The sequence below is a fragment of the Platalea leucorodia genome (assembly GCF_965183815.1).
Source record: "Platalea leucorodia genome assembly, chromosome: 5".
Taxonomy (NCBI): domain Eukaryota; kingdom Metazoa; phylum Chordata; class Aves; order Pelecaniformes; family Threskiornithidae; genus Platalea; species Platalea leucorodia.
The window spans coordinates 43,137,078-43,158,729 of record NC_138827.1 but is presented as its reverse complement, the minus strand read 5'-3'; the positions used below and the strand labels follow the sequence as shown (position 1 = coordinate 43,158,729).

Sequence of the window (21,652 nt, the reverse complement as noted above, 5' to 3'; positions counted from 1 at the left end):
CAGATATTTGTGCATGCTAACAGTATTTGAGAGAGGGGGAGAAGGACCTGGAAAGTTTTCTGTGTAATATGAATCCCTTATATTGTTTATCCCACTTATTACTCTTTCCAGTAACTGGAACATACTTTGGCAATAAGGACATATATATTTCCATCATTTACTGGCCAAGAAGTACATATAGGAAGGGTAAAATGCCTCTAAGGAAGTATGTGACTGCCAATCATGAGGCCTTTCTAGGTAGAATCCTTATGTCAACGACTATTTTTACAGGCTAATAATGAAGCTTCTCTAAATGTACACTATTGAGTTTCTTTTATAATATTGCTATACAACTCAAAACTGTCAAATTTAAATTACAACTGAAAAAGAAGAAAATACAGATCAGTAGTTAACTTACTTCATATACAGAACATCTGTGCTCCATAAATATCCAGAGTTGTAATCCTAGCTTTAAGCAGAGCATGTGCTTGAGGAGCTGCATGGGTATCAAGAGAGGAAACAGGAATTTTGAGCGTAACACTGTGGCATTGTTGTCTTCCATTTCCATGGACATGATGAGACATGAGACTTTTGAATGGGGAAATTTCTGGGATGATTTAATGGGTCGACCAGTATGATATGTTCGGTATTCACAGCCTAATTTACCTGTGGTCCCCAATACAGTTTGCACATCTGAGGGACATAATTTTCCATTTGAAGATGAATTCGACAGATGCCTTATCTGGGGTGGGACAAGGATTTTTGGTCTCCACATGGGATAATTACTTTCAATTTTCATTTGTATTTCTTTCTTAGGTCAGAAACCGAATTCCACAATATGTGAATTTGGCAATAAATTGTCAAAATATGTGCAATGTTAATATACATAAGCAAAAAGAATTCAGAAAAAAATGCAACAGAAGTAGATAAACTGATGTTTGTTAGTGTTTTACAAGTGATTTTTAGATTCTAATAGAAACTAGGGCAACAGGCCTTGGCTTGTTCTTGCGAAGTTTGTAAACATTTTAAAAGTTGTCGAGGAGGGAGGTACACAATAACTAAACATTGGTGTTTGGTTTGTTTTACTCAGTGCAATTGCTAAATAAAAAGACCTGGCTGAAGTTTCATGGGTGCTGAAATGATTGTACATAGCTGTTTGAAAATAAGTACAGTTGTTGATGAGATGTGCATGAAGGGTGATATTTGTTTTAATCATTTGCATTAAGTAGCATGTTGAATAAAAGAGAAGCATGCTAGGGGCCATTCATGTCTGAAGTTGCTGACTATTATGATATTGTATCTATCTGTCCTCCATATTTTGAAGAGTTATAAATATTAAATCCTCCAAAAAAATGTGAAAGAGATATTAAGACCATTCCCATAGGAATACAGAAGGAGCATAGGCTATCTAAGGGGTAAATAAAATGATAGTTCCAAAAATGTTCTGCCGTGTAGTTCCTCTGTCACAAAGGTTATTAGCCACTCAGAAAGAAAGATGAAACTTTGTATCATGACAAAGAGTAACTATTTTAAGGCAAAATAATTCCTACTCTAGCAGTTCCTCCCCAGTGATAGTTTCCTCAATCCATACCTTTGCAGTTATATATACAATTCCCTCCACTCTTTCAAGCCCTATAAAGGAAGAAGAGATAGGAAGGGATGTGGTAGAATGCAATTATTTTTTGGTATGCAACTGTTGGAAGAGTCAGTAAGGTTGGATGAAGACATACTTAGCAAATTAAAATTGGTACTGAAAAATCAGAATTAACAGATTAATTGAAGAAACCCAAAAAATAACCCTACATTTTTCTTGAAGTCAAACTTCTGTGAAGTCAGCACAGACATGAGGATATAACTTTAACAGAATTTGCTACAGTGACTTAAATAAAAACACTTTTCTCTGAGGGTTTTTGTCATGTGTTGAAGGATAAAAAAGGAAGCTAGTGATCCTTTTTCAAATTTTTCACTGAAATCTTCAACATTGACATGGCAAGTCAGTGCTTCAATTCCAGCTGAGACCCCATAGGAAGAAAGATGGCTTTGGACTCATAAAAGAATCATAGAATAGAAGCATAGAATCATTTAGGTTAGAAAGGGCCTTGAAGATCATCGAGTCCAACCATTAACCTACCACTGCCAAATCCACCACTAAACCATGTCCCTAAGCACCACAGCTACCCGTCTTTTAAATACCTCCAGGGATGGGGACTCCACCACTTCTCTGTGCAGCCTGTGCCAATGCTTGACAACCCTTTCGGTGAAGAAGTTTTTCTTCATATTCAATCTAAACCTACCCCGGTGCAACTCGAGGCCATTCCCTCTTGTCCTATCACTTGTTACTTGGGAGAAGAGACCAACCCCCACCTCGCTACAACCTCCTTTCAGGTAGTTGTAGAGAGCGATAAGGTCTCCCCTCAGCCTCCTCTTCTCCAGGCTAAAGAGCCCCAGTTCCCTCAGCCACTCCTCATAAGACTTGTGCTCTAGACCCTTCACCAGCTTCGTTGCCTGTCTTTGGACATGCAAAGAAATTGTGCAGCTGTCTGTAAAGTCAGTTTACAGGCTGAATCTTAACATTCAGCACTGAGAACAGCAACATTTCTACCATTTGTAACATCAGTGTACATCTCTCTGTTCCTTCAGTGATTAGGTTTCCTTACTTAACTGGTTGCACCCCGTATTCTCTTGATTTATTCAGAGAAATCAGTTACATTCTTGTAAGGCTGTTCTTGTAATTGCTGGGAGTTTAGGTTTAGTCTGGAGTCTTTTACTTAGAAGCTTACAGTCTTTTGGGATAGGTTTCTGCTTTCTCTTTTACTGTACAGCCACCATGGATACATTTATACCTGTGTTCATTTATTTGAATCTTTAGCTAGAAATGTGCGTATTGAAAATAGGCAATTAGAATGTCCCTCAAAGTTTAAACAAAGTACTGTGCCATGTATGGGTTTAATGACATGTGTCCTTCAAAGTCTGGCCAAGCAAAACATAATCTAGTTCTTTATGAGTTTGTCTCATGTTTTTCTACTCTCTAAACAGCATTCTTTTTGTTTCATTAGCAAGACCTTATCTATCCTTTAGCTACTGCTGCTACAATTTCCAAAGTTTGGGGTTGTTCCCTGAAATTTGTCTCCTGATTGTGTCTTAAATGTTCTGTTTCTCTCTTTCGTGGTAGCACAGAGTGATGCTTGGTGGTTCCATGGCTCTCCTTGGCAGTATTTCTGTGTTGTGAACCCTGCTGTATCTTGAGACCGTAACAGGCACTGAGGAAACACATAACACAATGTATCTTATTTTATGTGCAGAAAATTCCAGAAATGAACTTATTTAGCCATGACATCAGATTTAAGTGTTTAAGACTTGAAACTGTATAAGACAGACTTTCCATATGACATTTGATGCCTTTGTTAGCTTACGTGTAGGAAGCACATAAAAAGAAATAGCTAAGTGTATGGTGACCTGTTGGAATTCACAGCATATTGTATCCATGCATCACACAGGCTGTTTTATCTTGGGTAATAGTGATGTTTTTAGTCCTAGTAAGCCAATGATTGGATTACAGGAACTGTGGAGCACTCTTTGATCTCCTCAAACTGAATGGAAATTAAAAATATGGAAATAATGAACCTGTAGATAAATACAATGAAGTCTTAGGCTTCAGTGACCTGCTAGTTAACGATGCCAGGGTTCCTTCTAGTCCTGAACCCATTCATACAGCATTACACAACTGCACAAAAACCAGTTGCCTCATTAAGGTAATTCACTCCCATTGAAAGCAGAGTTCAGCACTGTCAGAATCAGTGCTGTAAACAATTAGATACATCGTATGTTCCTGTTCCCTTAGAGGGTGCATCTAAACCTCTATGAATTCTTGCGTACACACGAGTCAGAAATAGATATTATTGCATGACCTTATCCCAACCTCCTGACAACCTGATTGTATATTTGGAAAAAAGAATTACTTCTTCGGTCATATTGCTCTGACATATTTGCATGGACCATTTATTTAGAATCCTCAGAACAAATACTGCTCCTAGGAGGAATATTTCATGCTTATTTTAAAACAGTGTTACATCACAGTGGATCAAATACTCTTCTTTGTTTCTGTGTTATTTTAAATTTGTAATACGACAAAATTTAATAAAATTAAATTCTTGGCTATTTCCTTTTCTTTTTTCTGTTCCTAATATTGACTTCTGTTTTCTAGGCAGTTCTCCCACCTTTGCTCTGATTCTGGCAGTTTGACTATTGCTAGCACAACAATATGTTATAGTACACTGGGTAATTTTAAATGCATACATTTTAATCAGTTTGACATGACTGCTTTGATGTAACTTTCCTATGCTGATGATCAATAATTTCTGAGTAAGTAAGCATACTAGGTGTCCAGAGATCACCACTGAAAGAAGAAAAGGGCTGATTAGTGCCCTAAAAGCATGATAAATGGCTACCTAATTTGCTATTTTTGTATATTCAACAAACATAATGTTCCTTGGCAAGTTTACCTACTGGTGCTAAAGCTAAAAGGCATTTTTTAGTACTGCTCTCAGAAAGATCTTCTATTTTAGCTTTAAAAGTAAGATAATTTTTATCTTAAGTATTTTCCAAATCTTGGGGGGGGGGTTGTGTGTTTTATACAAAGAAATTCTAATTTGGAGTTGCCTGCTGCTCATTTCTGAATCTAAGTGCTAATCTGAGATTTTATGACATCATGCTCAATGAATATGGAAATCCATATGATGTCACAAACCAGATACTGAATACAAGCAATCATTAAGCATCAAGTGCATACAAATGCTTGAGAAGGAAATTATAAACTGTGAGTGTGTCTTAAAATAATAAAATTATGCTGTCTAGAAACTGTATTATTACTAACTGCCAAATTATAAGACCTTCATTTACACTACTAAGCACTTGCTCAGTGAAGTGGATCTATTGATATCAGTGGGATGAATTTGTAAATGCTTGTTTATGAAAGACTGACACAGTATACCTCAAACTTTTACCTGTGTCATTTGAAATTAATCTCTTCTGTGTTTTCAAATACATAGTGCAAGAAGGGCTGGTTTGTAAGTGCTTGCTGCAAAGAAGGGAATTCCTACAATAGCATACAAAAATTAAAAAAAAAAAAAAAAAAAAAAATTAGTCAGGTACTGGTACATGGCACCGAGTAAAAGAATTTTGAATTGTATCTGTTGAAATATGTTTGCAGCTTAAATGTTTGATAAATAACAGGGATCTTTTTATTCTTTGCCAGCTTTAAGGATTTGTCGCTCCTCATTTAGTACTGTTGGTGTGAACAATACAACAGTTCTTTACAGTAAACATTTTATAATAAGTTAATAACTAACAGAGTCTTTATGAAGATATTTCCCTATAGAGACTTTTTTCCTTCAAAACTCCCCACATCAGACCAATACAATGATTTTTAGGCCCTGTGCTGTAAATGAGTATAACAAGACAAAACCTGGTGTATATACGACTCTCATTTAAAGCCAATGAAATCTTTAACCACATACAGTTTATGAGATTAAATCCTTGCAGTAATCCTTGTTAATGAAGAGTTTAGATTTTGATACTAGGCATTAAGCCATTTTCATGAAAAAAGCATTCATACACTTATATACAACATAGGATTCCTTTAAATAGCCTGAGTGAGCAGTTGAAGATAGAGTGATAGTACCTTAACAGCAACATGATTTAACTTACAGATCCCTTCAGTTGAGTAACCGTCCTTCACATATCTGTAAGCATGGAAAGTCCAAGTGTGCAAGTGCAGAAAGGCCATTCATCTGTGTGCATACTCCATGGAGAAGGCAGCAGTAGCAGAATGGGTAGAGCTTTTACTGGCTGACCAAAATTGCTGTATGGCTAAAGTAGAATAAGGAAGTTAGCCCAAAGTAAAACTCCCCTAAAGGCATATAGTGTGAATGATGTGTCATCAGTGTCCTCTGTTTCATACTGTCCTGTTGAGCTGCACTACTAGCTCATGTAGACATAGCCAAAATGATTCCCATCATACGTCACATTTAGTAATTGCTAGTGACTCACTAAATGCTTAGTATCGGTCAGACTAAAAAGTAATGATGTTTAACATAAATGGGACAGAAACCAAAAATGCAATAGGTTGCAAGCTATCAACACCAGAGAAGTGGCCAACTTCCAGCACTGGGAGGAAAAAAGGCAAAAAAAGAATAAAAGCAAAACAAACAACTTTTCCATTTCAGAGGCACCTGATGAAACCCCAGCATTTTTTACAAAAGCTTCCTATTTGGCTTGTTTTGTTTGGCTTTTTTTTTTTTATCTGAAAGAGTGGTGATTTGGTGTTTGTTATTTTTTTAATAGTAGCTCTGGTAATTTGTTAGAGTTCAAGTTCATTTTCAAGGAATATTCCCAAGAAATAAAGGAATGGTCATTTAACTAAACTGTTTGTAATTGCATTTAAAATTAACAACCTGGACTCAAAAAATGCTGCCTGTTATATCAGCTCCAGCAAATTTTACAGATAGGATTATCACCTCATTTAATGTTGTGTGGAATACATTTAAGTTTTAAACGACAGCTGTAAATGAGGTTTCAAAGACAAATGACAATGCAACAGATTTGCAGGTCTTTTATCAAGAGAACAGGATGCCGTTGGTCACGTGTGCATGTGTCTGCGTGTGTTATGTACACGTGCTGTATATACAGGCATTGTAATAAAATCTAATCTCTCAGCCAAGAGTTTCAGTAGACTTTGGTCTGTGAATAGCTGTGTTTTGAAGGTTAAAAATTATAATTGGTGTATCAACCTATTTCTTAACCAAGCTGAATATATACTACTATAACCACGGAGTTTCAAAGAATCAAGAAGACATTGATTTCTATGGAAACTTTGACCTGTACAGAATTCTGCTTTCACAATTTATTACTTTTACAGTGCTTCAGTCTGGCAGGCTCTGAATATCTTTCTCTAGCTATATTATGCAATGGGCCTGGGTTATGGAATATTATATTGAAGGCCCCTGGAATTCTTCAATCCCTCAAATCTTTGCAGGAAGATTAAATGAATTCTGCAGCAGGTTCTTCTAAATTCTATAGTAGTAATATCCAGGCTGTCTAGACTCTTGGAATCTCTAGTTGTACTGTCACATAACTAATTAGAGAAAGTTGGCGCATAGGCACAGGTTAGGGTTTCTGATGATTTACTGAAGAGTCCACTCTGTAATTCTTAGCCTTTAGTCATCACATGAAAATGAAAGATACTGATGTTGTTCTCCTGAGTTGATCTAGTGACTGGTTTTGCTATGCTTTTATCACCATTTAGGTAGTCATCTTTAAAATCTAATTATCCTTATAAGAACACAAGAGGTACTCATTTTATCCAGAATATGAATCAGAAGGGTGGTATTTTGCCAACACTAACCCTCCCACTCTATTTGTGGAAAATCTTTCTGAACCTCTAATATATAAATAAGACATTTAAGTAATTGCTGCATTATTTTTGATTGATTTTTTTTTTTTTTTTTTGTCAAGCTGGGAAAAGAACAATAAGCTTTCTCCTAATGAAAGCACTCTAGAAAATCTCATTATTTTACAATAAGAAACTACAACTTGAGTTCTCAGGTCTGGTCCAGTCACGTTACGTAGCATCCTAGTTGTGCAACTACCAAGAAAGATCACTTGTTCTTTGAAATTTTTTTTTTTTTAATATTTTGAATAATTTGTGAAGTTTGCTTCTGTGGAGAGGGTCCTGCAGAGCTTCTCAAGTAATGCTTACCTGTTATTCCCTGGACAAAGGTCACTTTCACCTGGCAGGGTTATTGGTTTATTACGATTCTTGGGAAAGAGGTATCCCAAAAACCTGTCTCTACATCTGAACTGTTGGAGGTTCTTGTAGAACTAGGGAACAAGACCATAAAATTTTAAATACTGGAAAAAAAACAGTAATTTCAGCACTCATTCCTTCATATATTGCCCCTACAGCCTTGTAAGAATTCATACTTTTGTCTTTTTAACAATGCTGGCAGGTGACACTAGCGATCTCTTTTATCAACGATAGAAACTTTTAGCTGATAAATAGACTATAAATTGACTGCTTTATGGTTGTACTTCTCTAATACACTGTGTTTAGAAAGCATTACTAAGATTACATAGTTAAAAGGAAAAGAGAATGTTTCAAGAAGAGAGATAGAATCTAAGAGTTTTTATGAAGTCACAGTTAAGATAATAAGCAGCCATTAACATTTATTGCTTATAATGATAAAATAATCCATTCCTTACTTCTCAGGCCCTCAATGATTTACAGCATTGAGAAAATCTGATACCATATCTAACTCGAAATTTTCCTTATTCTGATTTCTGCTGTGTAATCTAAGAAAGGCTCTAAAAGGTGGAATCCAATATAGCAATTACTACCATGAGGCTACCTAAAGCAATAATTACATCAAGAGAAAGTCAGTAAAATTGGAAAGAGAACTTGGTAGTCTACTGCTTTCCTGCAAATTGGGTCTCCATTTTCCTTTTTTGTTAGGCAATGCTGTATTTTTTCAGTTTTGCAAACTGTTTTCGTATCAAGAGGCTATGTTTTCAGTGCAGATACCCCACCTTGTGCATTGTTACTTAGTGAGGTGTGTTTTTCAACAAATCCTGGAAGTATACATACACACAAACTTTCTTATTCTAGAATGTCACTGTGGAATGTCTGTGAGATGCACAGAGGAATTTTCAAGGACTGAATTCACCACACACTTCTCATTCTTAGCTGGGCTGTTCCTGGTTGTAGAACAGTTAATTTGAGTGAACGTCTGTGCAGCTGTTCCAACAGGCAGGCATTCAAATGATTTGAGCATATTCTCCTTGTCGCTCTGTATAGCCTGGTTCTCCACATTTGCTATGGCATGCTACAAAGAAGTGAATATTTCCTCAGATCTAATTAACTCCTTTTAATAGTCTTGGAGGATTCTGCAAAGAATAGCTTATTTGGGAGAGTACCTTTTAGGACAATGCTACAGAAGTAATCCTTCTGTACCATGTTTTCATGCTAGGCATAACTGGTGGGCAAGATATTTTGTGATTCTCAGGCAGCTTTTTTCATATAACCATGAGACTGACTCAAAAGCCTCTGATTTTAATTATGAGCACATTCCCAAAATAGGGAGAAATTAAAATGTTCATAGACTTTAACTATTTTTATTCCGTATTGAGATGAATTACTCAACTATGCATTGACTTTGTGAGTTATGTGTTGGCTTTGACAACAACTTAGTGTCTATTCCAATAAAGTATTTATGATCCAAACTAAATATTAAGACTCCCAATTGATCCGTTTTACTTACAAGTGGTACTTGTGTGCTTAACACTAGGTATGGTTGAATACCTTGCTGGATGTTCCCTTCACCTCTGGGCAACTAAGGCAGAGACCTAGCTCTCAGCTTTCTCATCCCTAATATGCAAGTAATGTTAAATATCTGATAAGCACTGTTTAAAATACATTGTATTAAGTGTTATCCAGGATAAAAAATTGTTATAAGGCAGCAGATTTTTCTTCTTAAGTGCTAAATAGGCTTTTAGCACTTTTGGGGGAAAGTTAAGCATGCACATTGTTACAGGTAATAAGATAAAAAGTGGCTGTGTATATCTGTCTTGACACCTCACTACAAGTTCTCTGCCTCTGCCTTCTACTGTCATCCCACTTATCTCTGACATCAAATCATGGTGGAAGACTGGCTCAGCAGAGACATCAAATATTTGACTTGTATAACACGCTGTATATCATCTGTCAACTTTGTGAACTTGCCTGAGCAGTCTTTCCCAACAAAGGTGGTTGTGACAATTTCATACAGAAGGAAATAGAACTAATCTATATAGACAGCTGCCTTTTGTAGTTTTCTTTTTTTTTTCCCTCTATGCACTTTTCAGAGTGCTTCAAGGATGCTTGGGTGTATTTGCAAATTTTACTCTCTTCTCCTGTCTCCTTCCCCACCTTTGTTCTCCCTTTCTTGCTTTCATCATTCTATCCTATGAGACTTCCTTTTTTCCTGCAGTTTTCACATGAGTAACGTTATGCACATATGCATGTATGTTCAGATACCTCAGTGTTGTTTTAGAGACCAACTATTAGAATTGTTAATAACCCATGACTCCATTTATCCATATTTTCATTTAAAGTTCATAGGACTTGTGCGGGTAGTGCCTTATTTATGACTCCAGGTTGTGAAGTATGGCCACATTAAATATTTGTAGTTTATTCCCAAAGAACTTTATAAAATTCTATTTCAGTCTCACAAAGTCAAGCAGTTAAAATCAAAAAATATGTTTGTGAAGACTGAAGTTATTCTATGAACAATTCTCAAAGAGAAAGAGTGTAGATTTGCCAAACAGATACCTTAGAATGATAACTAAATCACAATAATGAAATCCACAACAATGTATGTGGAATTTCGTGTTCCGAGATGATTGACCTGATGTGAAATGAAAACTCTTCACTGACTTAGTGAAACAGCACTGACAATACATCACATACAAATACTCAAAGAAGCCATTTAATTAGCAAAGACAGAAAAATAAGAACAAAAAATAGAAAAAGAAAAACAGTAATTTACTGGAAATATTTTTAGAGCAAATGTTGAAGGACAAAGAGGAAAATTCACATTTGAGATGCCGAATGTAAAATCAATCAGTTCCTCAATAAACTTCTCACGCATGAATAGCCAGTAGCAATGTATGTATACTGTGCAAGGCTTCTGAGGGCCTCCCTCTATGTGGGCCCGTGACAGGCAGACAGGCGGGGCTGGGAACTACAGTCAATGGATCAGGAACAGCTTTAACCAATTTAGGGACATCTAAGCCAAGTGGTAACAGCATGCTGAGTGCTTCTCGCAAACACACAACCCGACAAAACCTAGTGCCAAAATTCCATGACATTCAAGATCAGCATAAAGCAAGCTCCAGAATACTGGCTATATTCCCCCACCTGGGTTCTCTTAGCATATCATACTAAACAGCAGTAGTTTCAGGAGCAGTTCTGGCGTTGCTCACACTAGCTGGCACACTGTATACGTGGTGATCTGCATGGGCACCTCAGAAAGCCATGTGTGTTCAGGGGCATATAGCAAGACAATAACCTGAGCTCAGCGGGGTGAGGACAGGGATTCTATACATCCATCTCTAATGGTTGTTCCAAAAGAGTTACCTCTTTTGTCTTTCACTTGCTAATTCTCTCTTATTCCTCTGCTTCACTTAGTTTTAATTTGGCTGGTGAAAGAGGAAGGGCAGAGCACTTTGGAAACACTTTGCTGGAGATGGGGGATGCATAGCCCAGCCTGACAATGACTGTACAAACCTCTCAAAGCACTCAGACTCTTGAGGGAGTCATGTAAGGAATCAAAGGGGGAATTTCTCTGTATGTATAGCAGGTTTTGTAGGAAGATGTCCAAATCAGGAAGCATTAGTGAGCTAAGGAAAATAAAAGAGACGGTCCAGAACCACTGGCAGGGGAACTTCCAATATTTCTGGAAGCTTAAAAAAAGTATATTCCAACTCTAAATTAATCTGAGACACATGAGTCTATAAAGTAAAATGAATTGAGAGTATTGTAAAAAACAGATTTGTAATGTATAGCCATTATGTGCTAAGAAACTAAGTATTTCATATTTTATGATAAATAAGTTAGAAAAAAATATTTTAGAACTAGGAAAATTGCAGAAGGTTGTTTGATTTTTTTTTTTTAAGTTTGAGGGTTTTTAGCTTCTTTCTGTGATTTTTTGTTTCGAAAGGAAGGGGTGTTGCAAATTATACTTTAGTATTTTAAAATATTCTTCAATTTTGTTAATTTGTTAAAGGCTACTGTTCTGAGAGATGTAAAGCAATTTTGGAAATACTGAGATAATTGTGAATTTTCCCAGCTGTGCATTTCCATCAGTTATGATATTTTCTCTTTAAAGACAAAACATGCACAGGTATACTAACAAAGTTATTCCTTTGCCCCTTTTTTTGGTAAAAACAAAATAAAATTACATTAGAAGTATAGAAAAGCTTAAAAATCCCCCCTTCTGGGGAAGTAGTCAGAGGTTGAAGTTAATGGGTTTTGACCAAGAACATGTGCCAATTTTCAACAACCTTATTTTTATGACAGCATAAGAAGCTCCTGAATGAGGAAATTTATAGTGGAAATGTTGGCAGGAATTTACCTAACGCTGTTTAAATGGTACCACTATGTTAAGAAATGCACTGGATACCAGACAGCTTTCTGTGGAAAATGATAAACATACAAAGTCTCTGTAGGGGATCTCAGCAGAGCCATTTTTATTACCCAGAATAGGGGGTCTCTTTACTGTGATGTTGTTTTTACACATGATATATGGGAATAGAGATGAAAATAACATTTGTTAGCTGTTAAAATTTTTATTTCAACATATTCTATAGTGTGTATTTACACGGTGCTTACTTAATTATTTTTTATTCCAATAACTGTGTCTCTGGTACAGCCTTTTTATTTTATTTTCTTTTCTCCCTTCTTTGAGAGTACAGATGTGATGCAAACTCTCAGAATTATACTGTTGATCACTTGCATGCTGGGCTGCATGCTGGTAATAGGAAGTGCCCTGAATTAAATCCTAGGAATTTAGACTGGTTCCCAGTGAAGAAGTAAACAAACAGCTTGAAAATGACAGAGCAGGAGTTATACCTTCCCACCCTCTCCTTACCAAACCAGACAGCGTTTTAAGCCAGAATTTTGCACCTAGTCCATTCGGTATTAATTTGCATTGTTTTGCCATGTGAACAATAGTTAGGATGTTTTCCAGAACAGCAGCAGAAATTAAGTAGATGTGTTATTTATAACCACAAATGTTAATATAACATCTAAGTATTATGTACCTAGTTTTGTTTTCTGATTGAAAACTCTGTACTTCTGATGAACTGTAGGCAATCTTTGTTTTTGTTATTCAATCTGCATATGCTTTCCTGCAGGGTGAGATCCAGCAGCTGTTGATTATAGCTGACCCCAGAGCTGCATATGACTATTGTGAGCATTATAGCCCAGACTGTGATTCCCCAGTGCCCAATGCTGCTCAGGCTCAAGATCCTCAAGTTGATGAGGTGAGTAATCAGTCATGTATTACTAGATTTATTGCACATTAGTGGTTGTGCTGGATACAAGTTACCCAAGGAGCATTTACAGCTAAATGGCATGCATTGTTCTAGATATGAGGGAGGAAGGTTGCAGGAGTGCATTCATTTTTGCTGTCATTTTTGCTATCAGTGTCAAGCATCTGAAGGAACCTAGCACACTGGTATTTGAATAACCAGCATGCTCAATGACATTAAACTGTAATTCCTTAAAAAATGATAGCAGTGTGAATTTGTTTAGTTGTACCTATTTGTTCTTCCTGTGTACGTTTGTGATTTCACTGATGCTGAGTACCATCAAATGCCACATTTGAAGGATATGGGAGCTTTGAGTATTCTGCAATTGTAAACTACTTCTGCTAGAAATGCCATGTATTCTAATGAGCTGTGTCCAGTGTACAAATGCATGTACACACAAAATTATTTCAGCCAGCTCCACTCGTAGCAGATAAATATCAATAGGGACAAAACAGAGCTGGAATTTTTCCCAGAAACACAAAAAATGTTTACAGAAACCATTTGTCACTGTAGACAGTTCTCACAGCCATAAACTGAGTAATTCACTGAGGGCAAGGTAGTTCCTCAGATTAGACCTCTGAGGGTCAGCAGTTGTATGTATTGTTGTACACATTCTAAATACTTGCATCAAACACTGTAAAGTGGAAAGCTTTTGCAAAATGTAACTAGTCTTAATTGAACTTGGCTCTGGACAGTTAGTATGCACTCGACTGTGTGTGATTTGACTGGTTATTGTTACTGATTGCTCAAGAGATCACCATTAAAGACTTGCTGAATTGTTCTCAGCTGCCTGCTGTGAGCCAATTTTGAGACAGAACTTTTTCTAAATACATGATAATTTTATTTGTTGTTACTATTTATTGTATCTGACTGAAAACTATGTCATCAAGTGACTAAGGTCCAAAGGGCCCAGAACTTAGTTCAAAGGGACTCCCACATCCATTGCATCAGAGGTATATTTCAAGATATGTCAAGTCAATTACACAATGGCAGAGGCCTTTACACTACATTACAGTGCATGGAGTCTGGTCTCTTCGTGAGGACCCTGTAGGACCTTCTGCCTGTGTGCCTGGGTACCTGGATCTCCATGCACTATATTCCAAAACAGAACAGGATGAAAGCATATTGTTGATATTTTATGGGAAGAAAATAACAGATAGCAAAATAAAATCAATTTTTTTCTCATTATTAAATTTCAGAGAAATTTGAAATTGTGCTTGGAACTTTCCTGGGCTTTGCTGCTCTGTGACTTAGCACTCTAATTCTTTTTTATTTCCTGTGTGAAGACCTGGAAGGTTTGAATAGGCTAGTGCTTTTCTACTTTGAAATAAGACTGAAGAGTAGTCAATCTAATGAACTCATCTTTGTGGGAAAAGGTTATTAAAATCATCCCTTTGTCTTTTTCTTGAAGAGGAATATATCTAAATACTTAAAATGCTTTAACTAAGTTAGGAGCACTGTCACCTCCAAACTCACATCAACTCCTAAGCAGGAGCTAACATGGCTTAGAGAGATTGCAAATGTTTGTTTGCTCTGGCCACCACTGATGGCAATGATGGCTCCTGTCCTTTAGTGTAATGCATGTGGACATGGCTTGGAGTCCACAGAAATTAATTGGGATCAGACTGTAGATTCAAAATCTATTCAAGATGAAGAATGAATGAATGCTTGTGCTTGATTATTAGCAATGACTACTGATGAATTATTAGAGCATAATACAATGTTTCTAAAGGACATAGAATATGAATAAAATAGCCCAGAGATTACATTCCCTTCATAATGGATAACTAGCTAAATCTCCTGCTGTCAAATATTATGTTTATACTATATCAAAGCTGTTTAACACTAGCATCAGTTGAGAGCACTCATTTGTAGATCAAAAGAAAAATAAGCCTCATCAAAATTATAAAAACTATGTACACATACATAGTTACATGCTCATCATAAAGAATTCCCAGTTTTATACTGCACATCTATTGAAAACAGTCTGTGAGCACCAAACAAAGAAAGGGAACCATAAAATCAAACAATTGGCGCTGTTCTCCTTGAGCATCCCGAGTAGAGATCATCTATAGCCTACTGCAACTGCCACTGGAGACAGCAAATATCTTCTTGTTAGATTCAGCAGCCATTGCAAAAATGCTCTTGGGGTTAGTGGTTTTTTAATGTGTTCTTCTAAGGCCTATTTTTTTGCCCTGTGATAACACATATAGTTGTGGGAGCACCTACAGAGAAAAAAGTAAATTAATTTGTCAAGCAACATTTTTAAATTAATTTGAAAAAGTTTGAGAAGAGCTACAAGATTAAAAAATGGAGAACTGCCATTTCTATTTGCTTCCGTTTATTACTCTGAGTGGTGATTGAACCATTTTGCTTTCTAAACTAAGACACAATTTCCTTGTTGCTATCCATGTTTATATGTGTAACTTCATATGAATATTCCCAGTGAAGTCAATGGATCTCTTTAACATGTTGTGTAATAGTAATCTGGAATAATCATATCAGCAATACTACCAGTGTGACGAATATGCAATAGAATAAATGACTAACTGAATTGCACAGAATTATAGAATTGTCTGCTAAATGATAAAAAAGCAGCTTGTTAAAGCTACTTCGTTATCTTTTGAGATGCCGCCTATCAAATCACATAGATAATTAATTTTAAGGAAATAAATGAAACAAGTCTTATTTAGGTACTGGAAGAAGTTATAGAAGATAGCAATGCTGATTTTTTAAAATTGTTTATTGCAAAATTAAATAAGCCGTTAAAAGATAAAAATAGAATTACAACCAGTCTATACGGAAAACAATGATTTCAAAATGCCTGATTGCACATTTTGAGTAGGCTACAAGTTTGATAGTAATATCTGATAAAATTTATAGGCCTTTGTAAAGCTTCTGATTTGTCAACATATGATATATGAATGAAAAAAAAAAAAAAGGCATTTTATGGCAAAGATAAAATACCTGACAAACAGATTCAAATCTGTCTGTCTTATTTCCAAAATTACTATAAACTGAGACCTATCACTGAATTAACTTTTTAGTAGAGTTTCTTAGGAATTGTGCTAACATTATAGAAATGAGTGTAAAATGGATGCTATTAAAATTTATCAGAGTCATGATATCGTAGAGGAGTAAACGATGATAACACAACTAAAGGCAAAGTTACACACGTACAAGGAAAATGCAGAAATGCAGGGCAAACGTAGAGAACTAAGCAATATACACTGCAATACAGCCTGCTTGCATGGGTTAACAAAAGAACCTTTTGTGTGCAGCAGATTGTCCCCATCTGTGGGCTTCATCTGCTGCTATAGCAGTCAAAGCAATTTTGGGGATACATGACTTACCAGTCTGGGATACTAATCAAGCTGAAAGCCAACATGAAAAGATTACTGTTTAGCTAGATCGATTTCCTGGTTTGATCTCCCATGTTTTCACACAAACTCTTGTGATGGAAAGAGGGAAGAGACAACACTGGGCTAAAGGCTAGCAGGTTTGTGTCTTTCAGTGTCAGCTTTGGCTTAAGCCAGCAGAAGCTGAAAATATTTGTTGGACAGTAGCCTCGAAAGATTCTGGTTATTAAAGTAGGGAAACAGTTTGTACATGAGCACTCAAAGCAAAACGGGCAAAAAAACACAGTTCATGTCTTGATTTGTAAACAAAGGAATAAGAATACAGATACTTCTCTGTATGCTGTTGGTTGAAACATATACTGTAACATCACATACTGTCTTGGTGTTTAGTCATGAAAACAAATCTTGCAAAAATGGAAATTATTCAAATAAAAGCTATATAATCGTTGTAGCTTCAGGAATTGGAAAACTTAATGTGTTTGACTTGTCCACAAAAATGACAAAAGCTTGAAACGTTGCTCATCTTGCACATGCAAAGAACCTTCACAAAAAGAAAATACTGGCTGCAGATAAATGGGTGGGGGGAGAAAAGAAAGTAAGTTAGATAATTTCAGATAGGAAAAGATCTGCTAAAATTTTTAGGAATGAAAGAACAAATGACCAAAATAGTGTATCTCTAGATATCTTCAAGCCAAGTCCTTTCTAAAAGTTTTGGGAAATGTCATTTATATTTTAGTTGGCTCAGTTACAGGGTGACTGTAAGAAGTTTTGAAATCTGAAAGTATACAGGAGTTAGTCAAGGTGATCTAATAGTCCCTTCTGGCCCTACATCGCTGAGCCTTTGAATTATTGCAGACCAGAATAAGAAACTGATACTTGGCTTAGAGGAAAGAGACAAATTATGTGATTGCAGAGTCTGTTAATGTGTGTTTCCAGCACTGACTACAAAAAAACAAAGGAAGTGGTTGATTTTGTCCGTGAAGTAGTAAATTATGTTTGTAGAGTTGCACCTAGGAAGCCGGATAGGATTTCTCTTGATAGCGCACACCTTTGTAGTCTCCTGGCAAGTTCACAGCCTGGGAATGGAGTTGTTCTGAAAAGTTGGATGATTTTTAGACCACTAAAGAAACATCTGGAGAGAAAGACTTGTCTAAGATGATGTAGGTTTAAAGGCAAAAGTACTTTGTTTAACTAAGCGTAATCCTCATTGCTCTAGGCAGTGTTCTTCTGCAAAGGAGCAAGCAATCAAATACTCAACATTGTAGTTTTTGAGGCATTTCTTTCAATAGAAGTGCTGGCTTAAATGAGTCCTTTCCTTTTCTGTGCTCGTTTCCAGCTTATGCCATCTTTCCAGTTCAGCTGGTAGAATTGTTTATGTGTTTGTTGGGGGCAAGATCTGAGACTTCATCTAGACTAAAAAGAACTTACCAACCGTAAAATGGGAAAATTGATGGGCTATATTGTAGTGATCTTCCATTAAATGAGCCTGAGGATGCATGTCACATCATTGTAACATCAGGAGTGCAATATTTGCTTTTTAAAATGTTTGGGTTTACCTCAAGACCTTAAGACCTTGACTTTGCTCTCATATGTGGGTTTACTGGACACTGATTTATAATCAGTGTCTTTACTGATGATACCTTAAGTGTTGCATTGAGATTTTCTTTTTCTTGTTGTGTTTTCTTTTTACCTTAGCATCAGATTCAAATTGCTATTTGGGTGATGCAACAGACAGGATTTCAATGCCTACTTTTTACTTGCAGGGTCCCTTCATCCCTGAATTAAGTGCTGAGGTTACCCTAAATAAAGCTCAGGAAGAATCAAGAATCTCACAATGGCCTTCACAAAAACAGCAAGCTGTGAATAAAGGCATAGACCTAGCTAGCCTACAAAGGGAGGCCATATCTTAAATTCTACCCTTCTCTACAGGCTTACTCAGCTGTGCTATCCTGATCCCCATGCCATTCTCATACCTAACCAACGTCAACCTCCTGCATCCTCTTCCATCACCTCTCCCTTCCTGTAGGGGTTGGGTAGGAGTGGCCTAAGGACTTCAAGACATAAGTTTTGGAGCTGAATGCTGCTTTTCCACTTCCATTTTAATTATATCAGTCCCTTTCTGGATCCAAGTAACCGCGATATAGATCTAAACAAGGTTTATTTATCTGGGTAATCTTTAATTACCTTTTGTGTACAGGCTCTTCAAAATCTGTTGAATTTGGTTGTTTGCCAGAACTGTGGGGCTTTCTGTGAGTGCTTCAGGCTAAGCCGTTAGAATAGAGATGCATGTGAGTGACATTCCTGTACAGAGTGCTTTTATTCCTCTTGTGTTTTGTTCCAACTTCATCAGACCTAAGTGTCATTCAGTCTGAAATTTGAAAATGGGAAAGCAATAGATTAATAGTAATATCCACACACTTTACTTTGTTGTTTATTATTGTTTATTTCCACCTTCATGACATGCTTTAATTGAAGTATGCATCAGTCGTCCTTGTTCTTGCTTGTGAATAGTGACACATTGTATGTTAGAATTAAATGATAGGATGAAGTACTATGGAGCCACTGGTGCTAGCCATTCAGATACATTGCAGGGTTCATGAGCATAGTGGCAAATTAGCCATTTGGCTGAATAGTGCCTTTGGGAGAAAAGGGTCTTTTATTTTGTTGATTTTATTTAAGCTTTTTGCTCTATTCTGCATGTTTTTTCAGTGTTGGGTTTTTTTTTATACTGAGCTTTAAGATTAATTCAGTAATCATTATGTTTGTTTCATGCTGAATATACGATTAGGTTTTAAGGATCAAATGTGGGAATGAAATTATATTTTTAAATTATCAGGATTACTTTTCCTAAGGAAGTTATGCATCTCTGCTTTTCTTATCAATACCTTGTGAATTGTCTGGCCTCTATCTTGTTTTCAAAACCTTTTCTACTATAAGTGGAAATGTATAAAATTCAGTTCCAGTTCAATCACATATGCTTGGCCAGCTCACAGAAATTAGAGCAGGGAAAGACCTAGCCAGTCTTCATCTTCCTTGATGTTGGGCAGTATATTTTGTGGAGTGTCGTCAGGTCTAGTTTTCAATGGACCCAGCTATCAGGCTTTCAAATCTTCTCTTGGAAGATTCTTCTGCAACCCAATAAATCACACTGTCTGACTTCTGCTGAAGAAATTGCTCCCTGAAGGAACTCTGCTTCATTTATTTTGGACCTATCCCAAACTAATGGATTACTTGAAGAAATGAAATGTTTGCCTTTAATGAAATGAACTTGGTAAAGTAAAGGCACAAATGGCCCCCAAAATATGTCGACTTGGAGGGCTCATACATCCTTTCAGACCATGTTAATTTAATGTCCTTTCAGGTGTTTGATCAGAAAGACTAGCTTTCTGAAGAATACAGAAAGATAGTTATTTTCATGTTTAATTTCATGTTTAATGTCATGTTTAGAACTGCAGTTAGCTAACTTAGCAGATGTTAAAAATAGTGATCTTCCTAGCTCTCTTTTTCTTTGTATAGATATAGAGACTTTCTTGAAGCAATTAACATAATAAAGAACCTTAAGTGTCTTGTTCTCCTTTTGACAGAGGCTGTCTTTGGAAGTTGAAGATATTGTTCTTATGTCCTTTTATCTCCTTGCTTTTATCACTTTTATGAACAATATAAGGAATATGTGGTAGAAGAGGCCATCTTTTAAATCTTTTAACTTTCCTTCTGCCCTAAGATTGACATCTACTACCATTTATTTATTTATATTACTGCATCTGATGTTTAAAACTCTCATTTGCTTGGCATCCTTTATTTTATTGCATTTTGTAAAGTGTTAGTGGGCCTAGAATGTTTCAAAGTCATCTTTGCTTCTTTAGCTAGCTAGATGATTTAGCATAATCTTTAGGCAATGGAAAAAACGAGCTTATGACAGTTCTTTGGTTTAGGATTTAGATTGTTAGTTCCTTGTAATTTGGAAAGGTAATGCAAAAATTGCTAAAATCTGCATCTTGGAATGGGGGCGGCAGGTTTTTAGTATGGATAGCAGAAGAATCCGTTTTCAAAGTAAGGCTGTCTTCAGAATATTTAAGTCAGTTGAAACAGGCCTTGCATGCTGCTGATCTTCTGCTTCTAAAATTCATCTGATGAAGAAAACAGTTCATCTCTTTAATTGGAATTGCATGATGATCTGGTAGTGTAATATAATCACTCTGGTAAAGAAAGCATGAGGTCATAGTGGAAAGATTTTGTCCCATCAAGAAACAGCAGGTTTTATTCTTCCTTTCATTTGTAAGAAAACAGTCGTATGCAATATTCATTACAAGAATGGCTGTTCTGTAAGTATTGGTGGTCTTACAAGAAAAGAAAGAAAAACAACAGAAAATTGCGTCACATTTGAAGTATGTGTTACCTGATGTCTCTTAGCTGAAATCCCTTACCAAGTTCCAGCTATTGTCCAAGTTGAAGATATAATTTTGAGTCAATCTTTTTGATATTCATGTGAAATCACTGGGAAAGTTAATACAGTTGTATATATTTTGCTATTACTCTGAGCACTTGGTGAATCTCATCTCTGTTGTCTCAGGTCTGTAACCGTCCCATTATCTAGTAGTGTCAGGGTTTAGGTAAACTTTCTTAGACAGATCTCTGGAGCAGGACTGAAGTAATGCTGCATGGCTGTGGTAGGTATATTTTGCACTTCTGTCTGTTCCCATAGAAGGATCATCAGAATGATCCAGAAGCTGAATGCCACTTTAAATCCCACTCCAGCTTCTTGATTCTCTGGCTGCATTTCTGGGCAGTAGTATCTTCCTTTGGTATATAGCTAACAAAACAAATGATGCTATCTTCTACTACACTCTTCATCTCTGTCTCACTTACTTTCATTCCCTGTTTTGATTTCTTGCTAGAGGTAGTAGTCTTGACTAAATTTAGAAAGTGGCAGAAGATATTTTTCCATTTGCATTAATTAATTTTGAAATTCTAGATGCTTTCTCCTATATTTTCAGGAGTCCACTTAGTCTCTTTCCTTTGATTAGCAGTGCAATCATGACAGATTTTTGTGAACTCCCCAACTTCTGTGAACTAATAGCAAGGCCTGAGATAGCATGGGTTTTGCACTCAGAAATGTTAGCATCTCAAATGTGAAGACACTTTTCTCAAGGTTTGTTGAGGCCTCAAACTGAGTGGGTCATACCTCTGCC

General features: G+C 36.4%; 1 protein-coding gene across 3 annotated transcripts in view; it reads left to right on the top strand.

The window, feature by feature from the left end:
• Positions 1-21,652, top strand: part of COL11A1 (collagen type XI alpha 1 chain) — a gene marked incomplete at both ends in the record, with an annotated part of 161,159 nt that overhangs the window by 25,634 nt on the left and 113,873 nt on the right. For all 3 annotated transcript variants that reach the window (XM_082312409.1, XM_082312410.1, XM_082312408.1), the window contains one exon: positions 12,928-13,056. In XM_082312409.1, the coding sequence (XP_082168535.1) occupies positions 12,928-13,056 (129 nt within the window). The remainder of the gene's footprint in view (positions 1-12,927; positions 13,057-21,652) is intronic.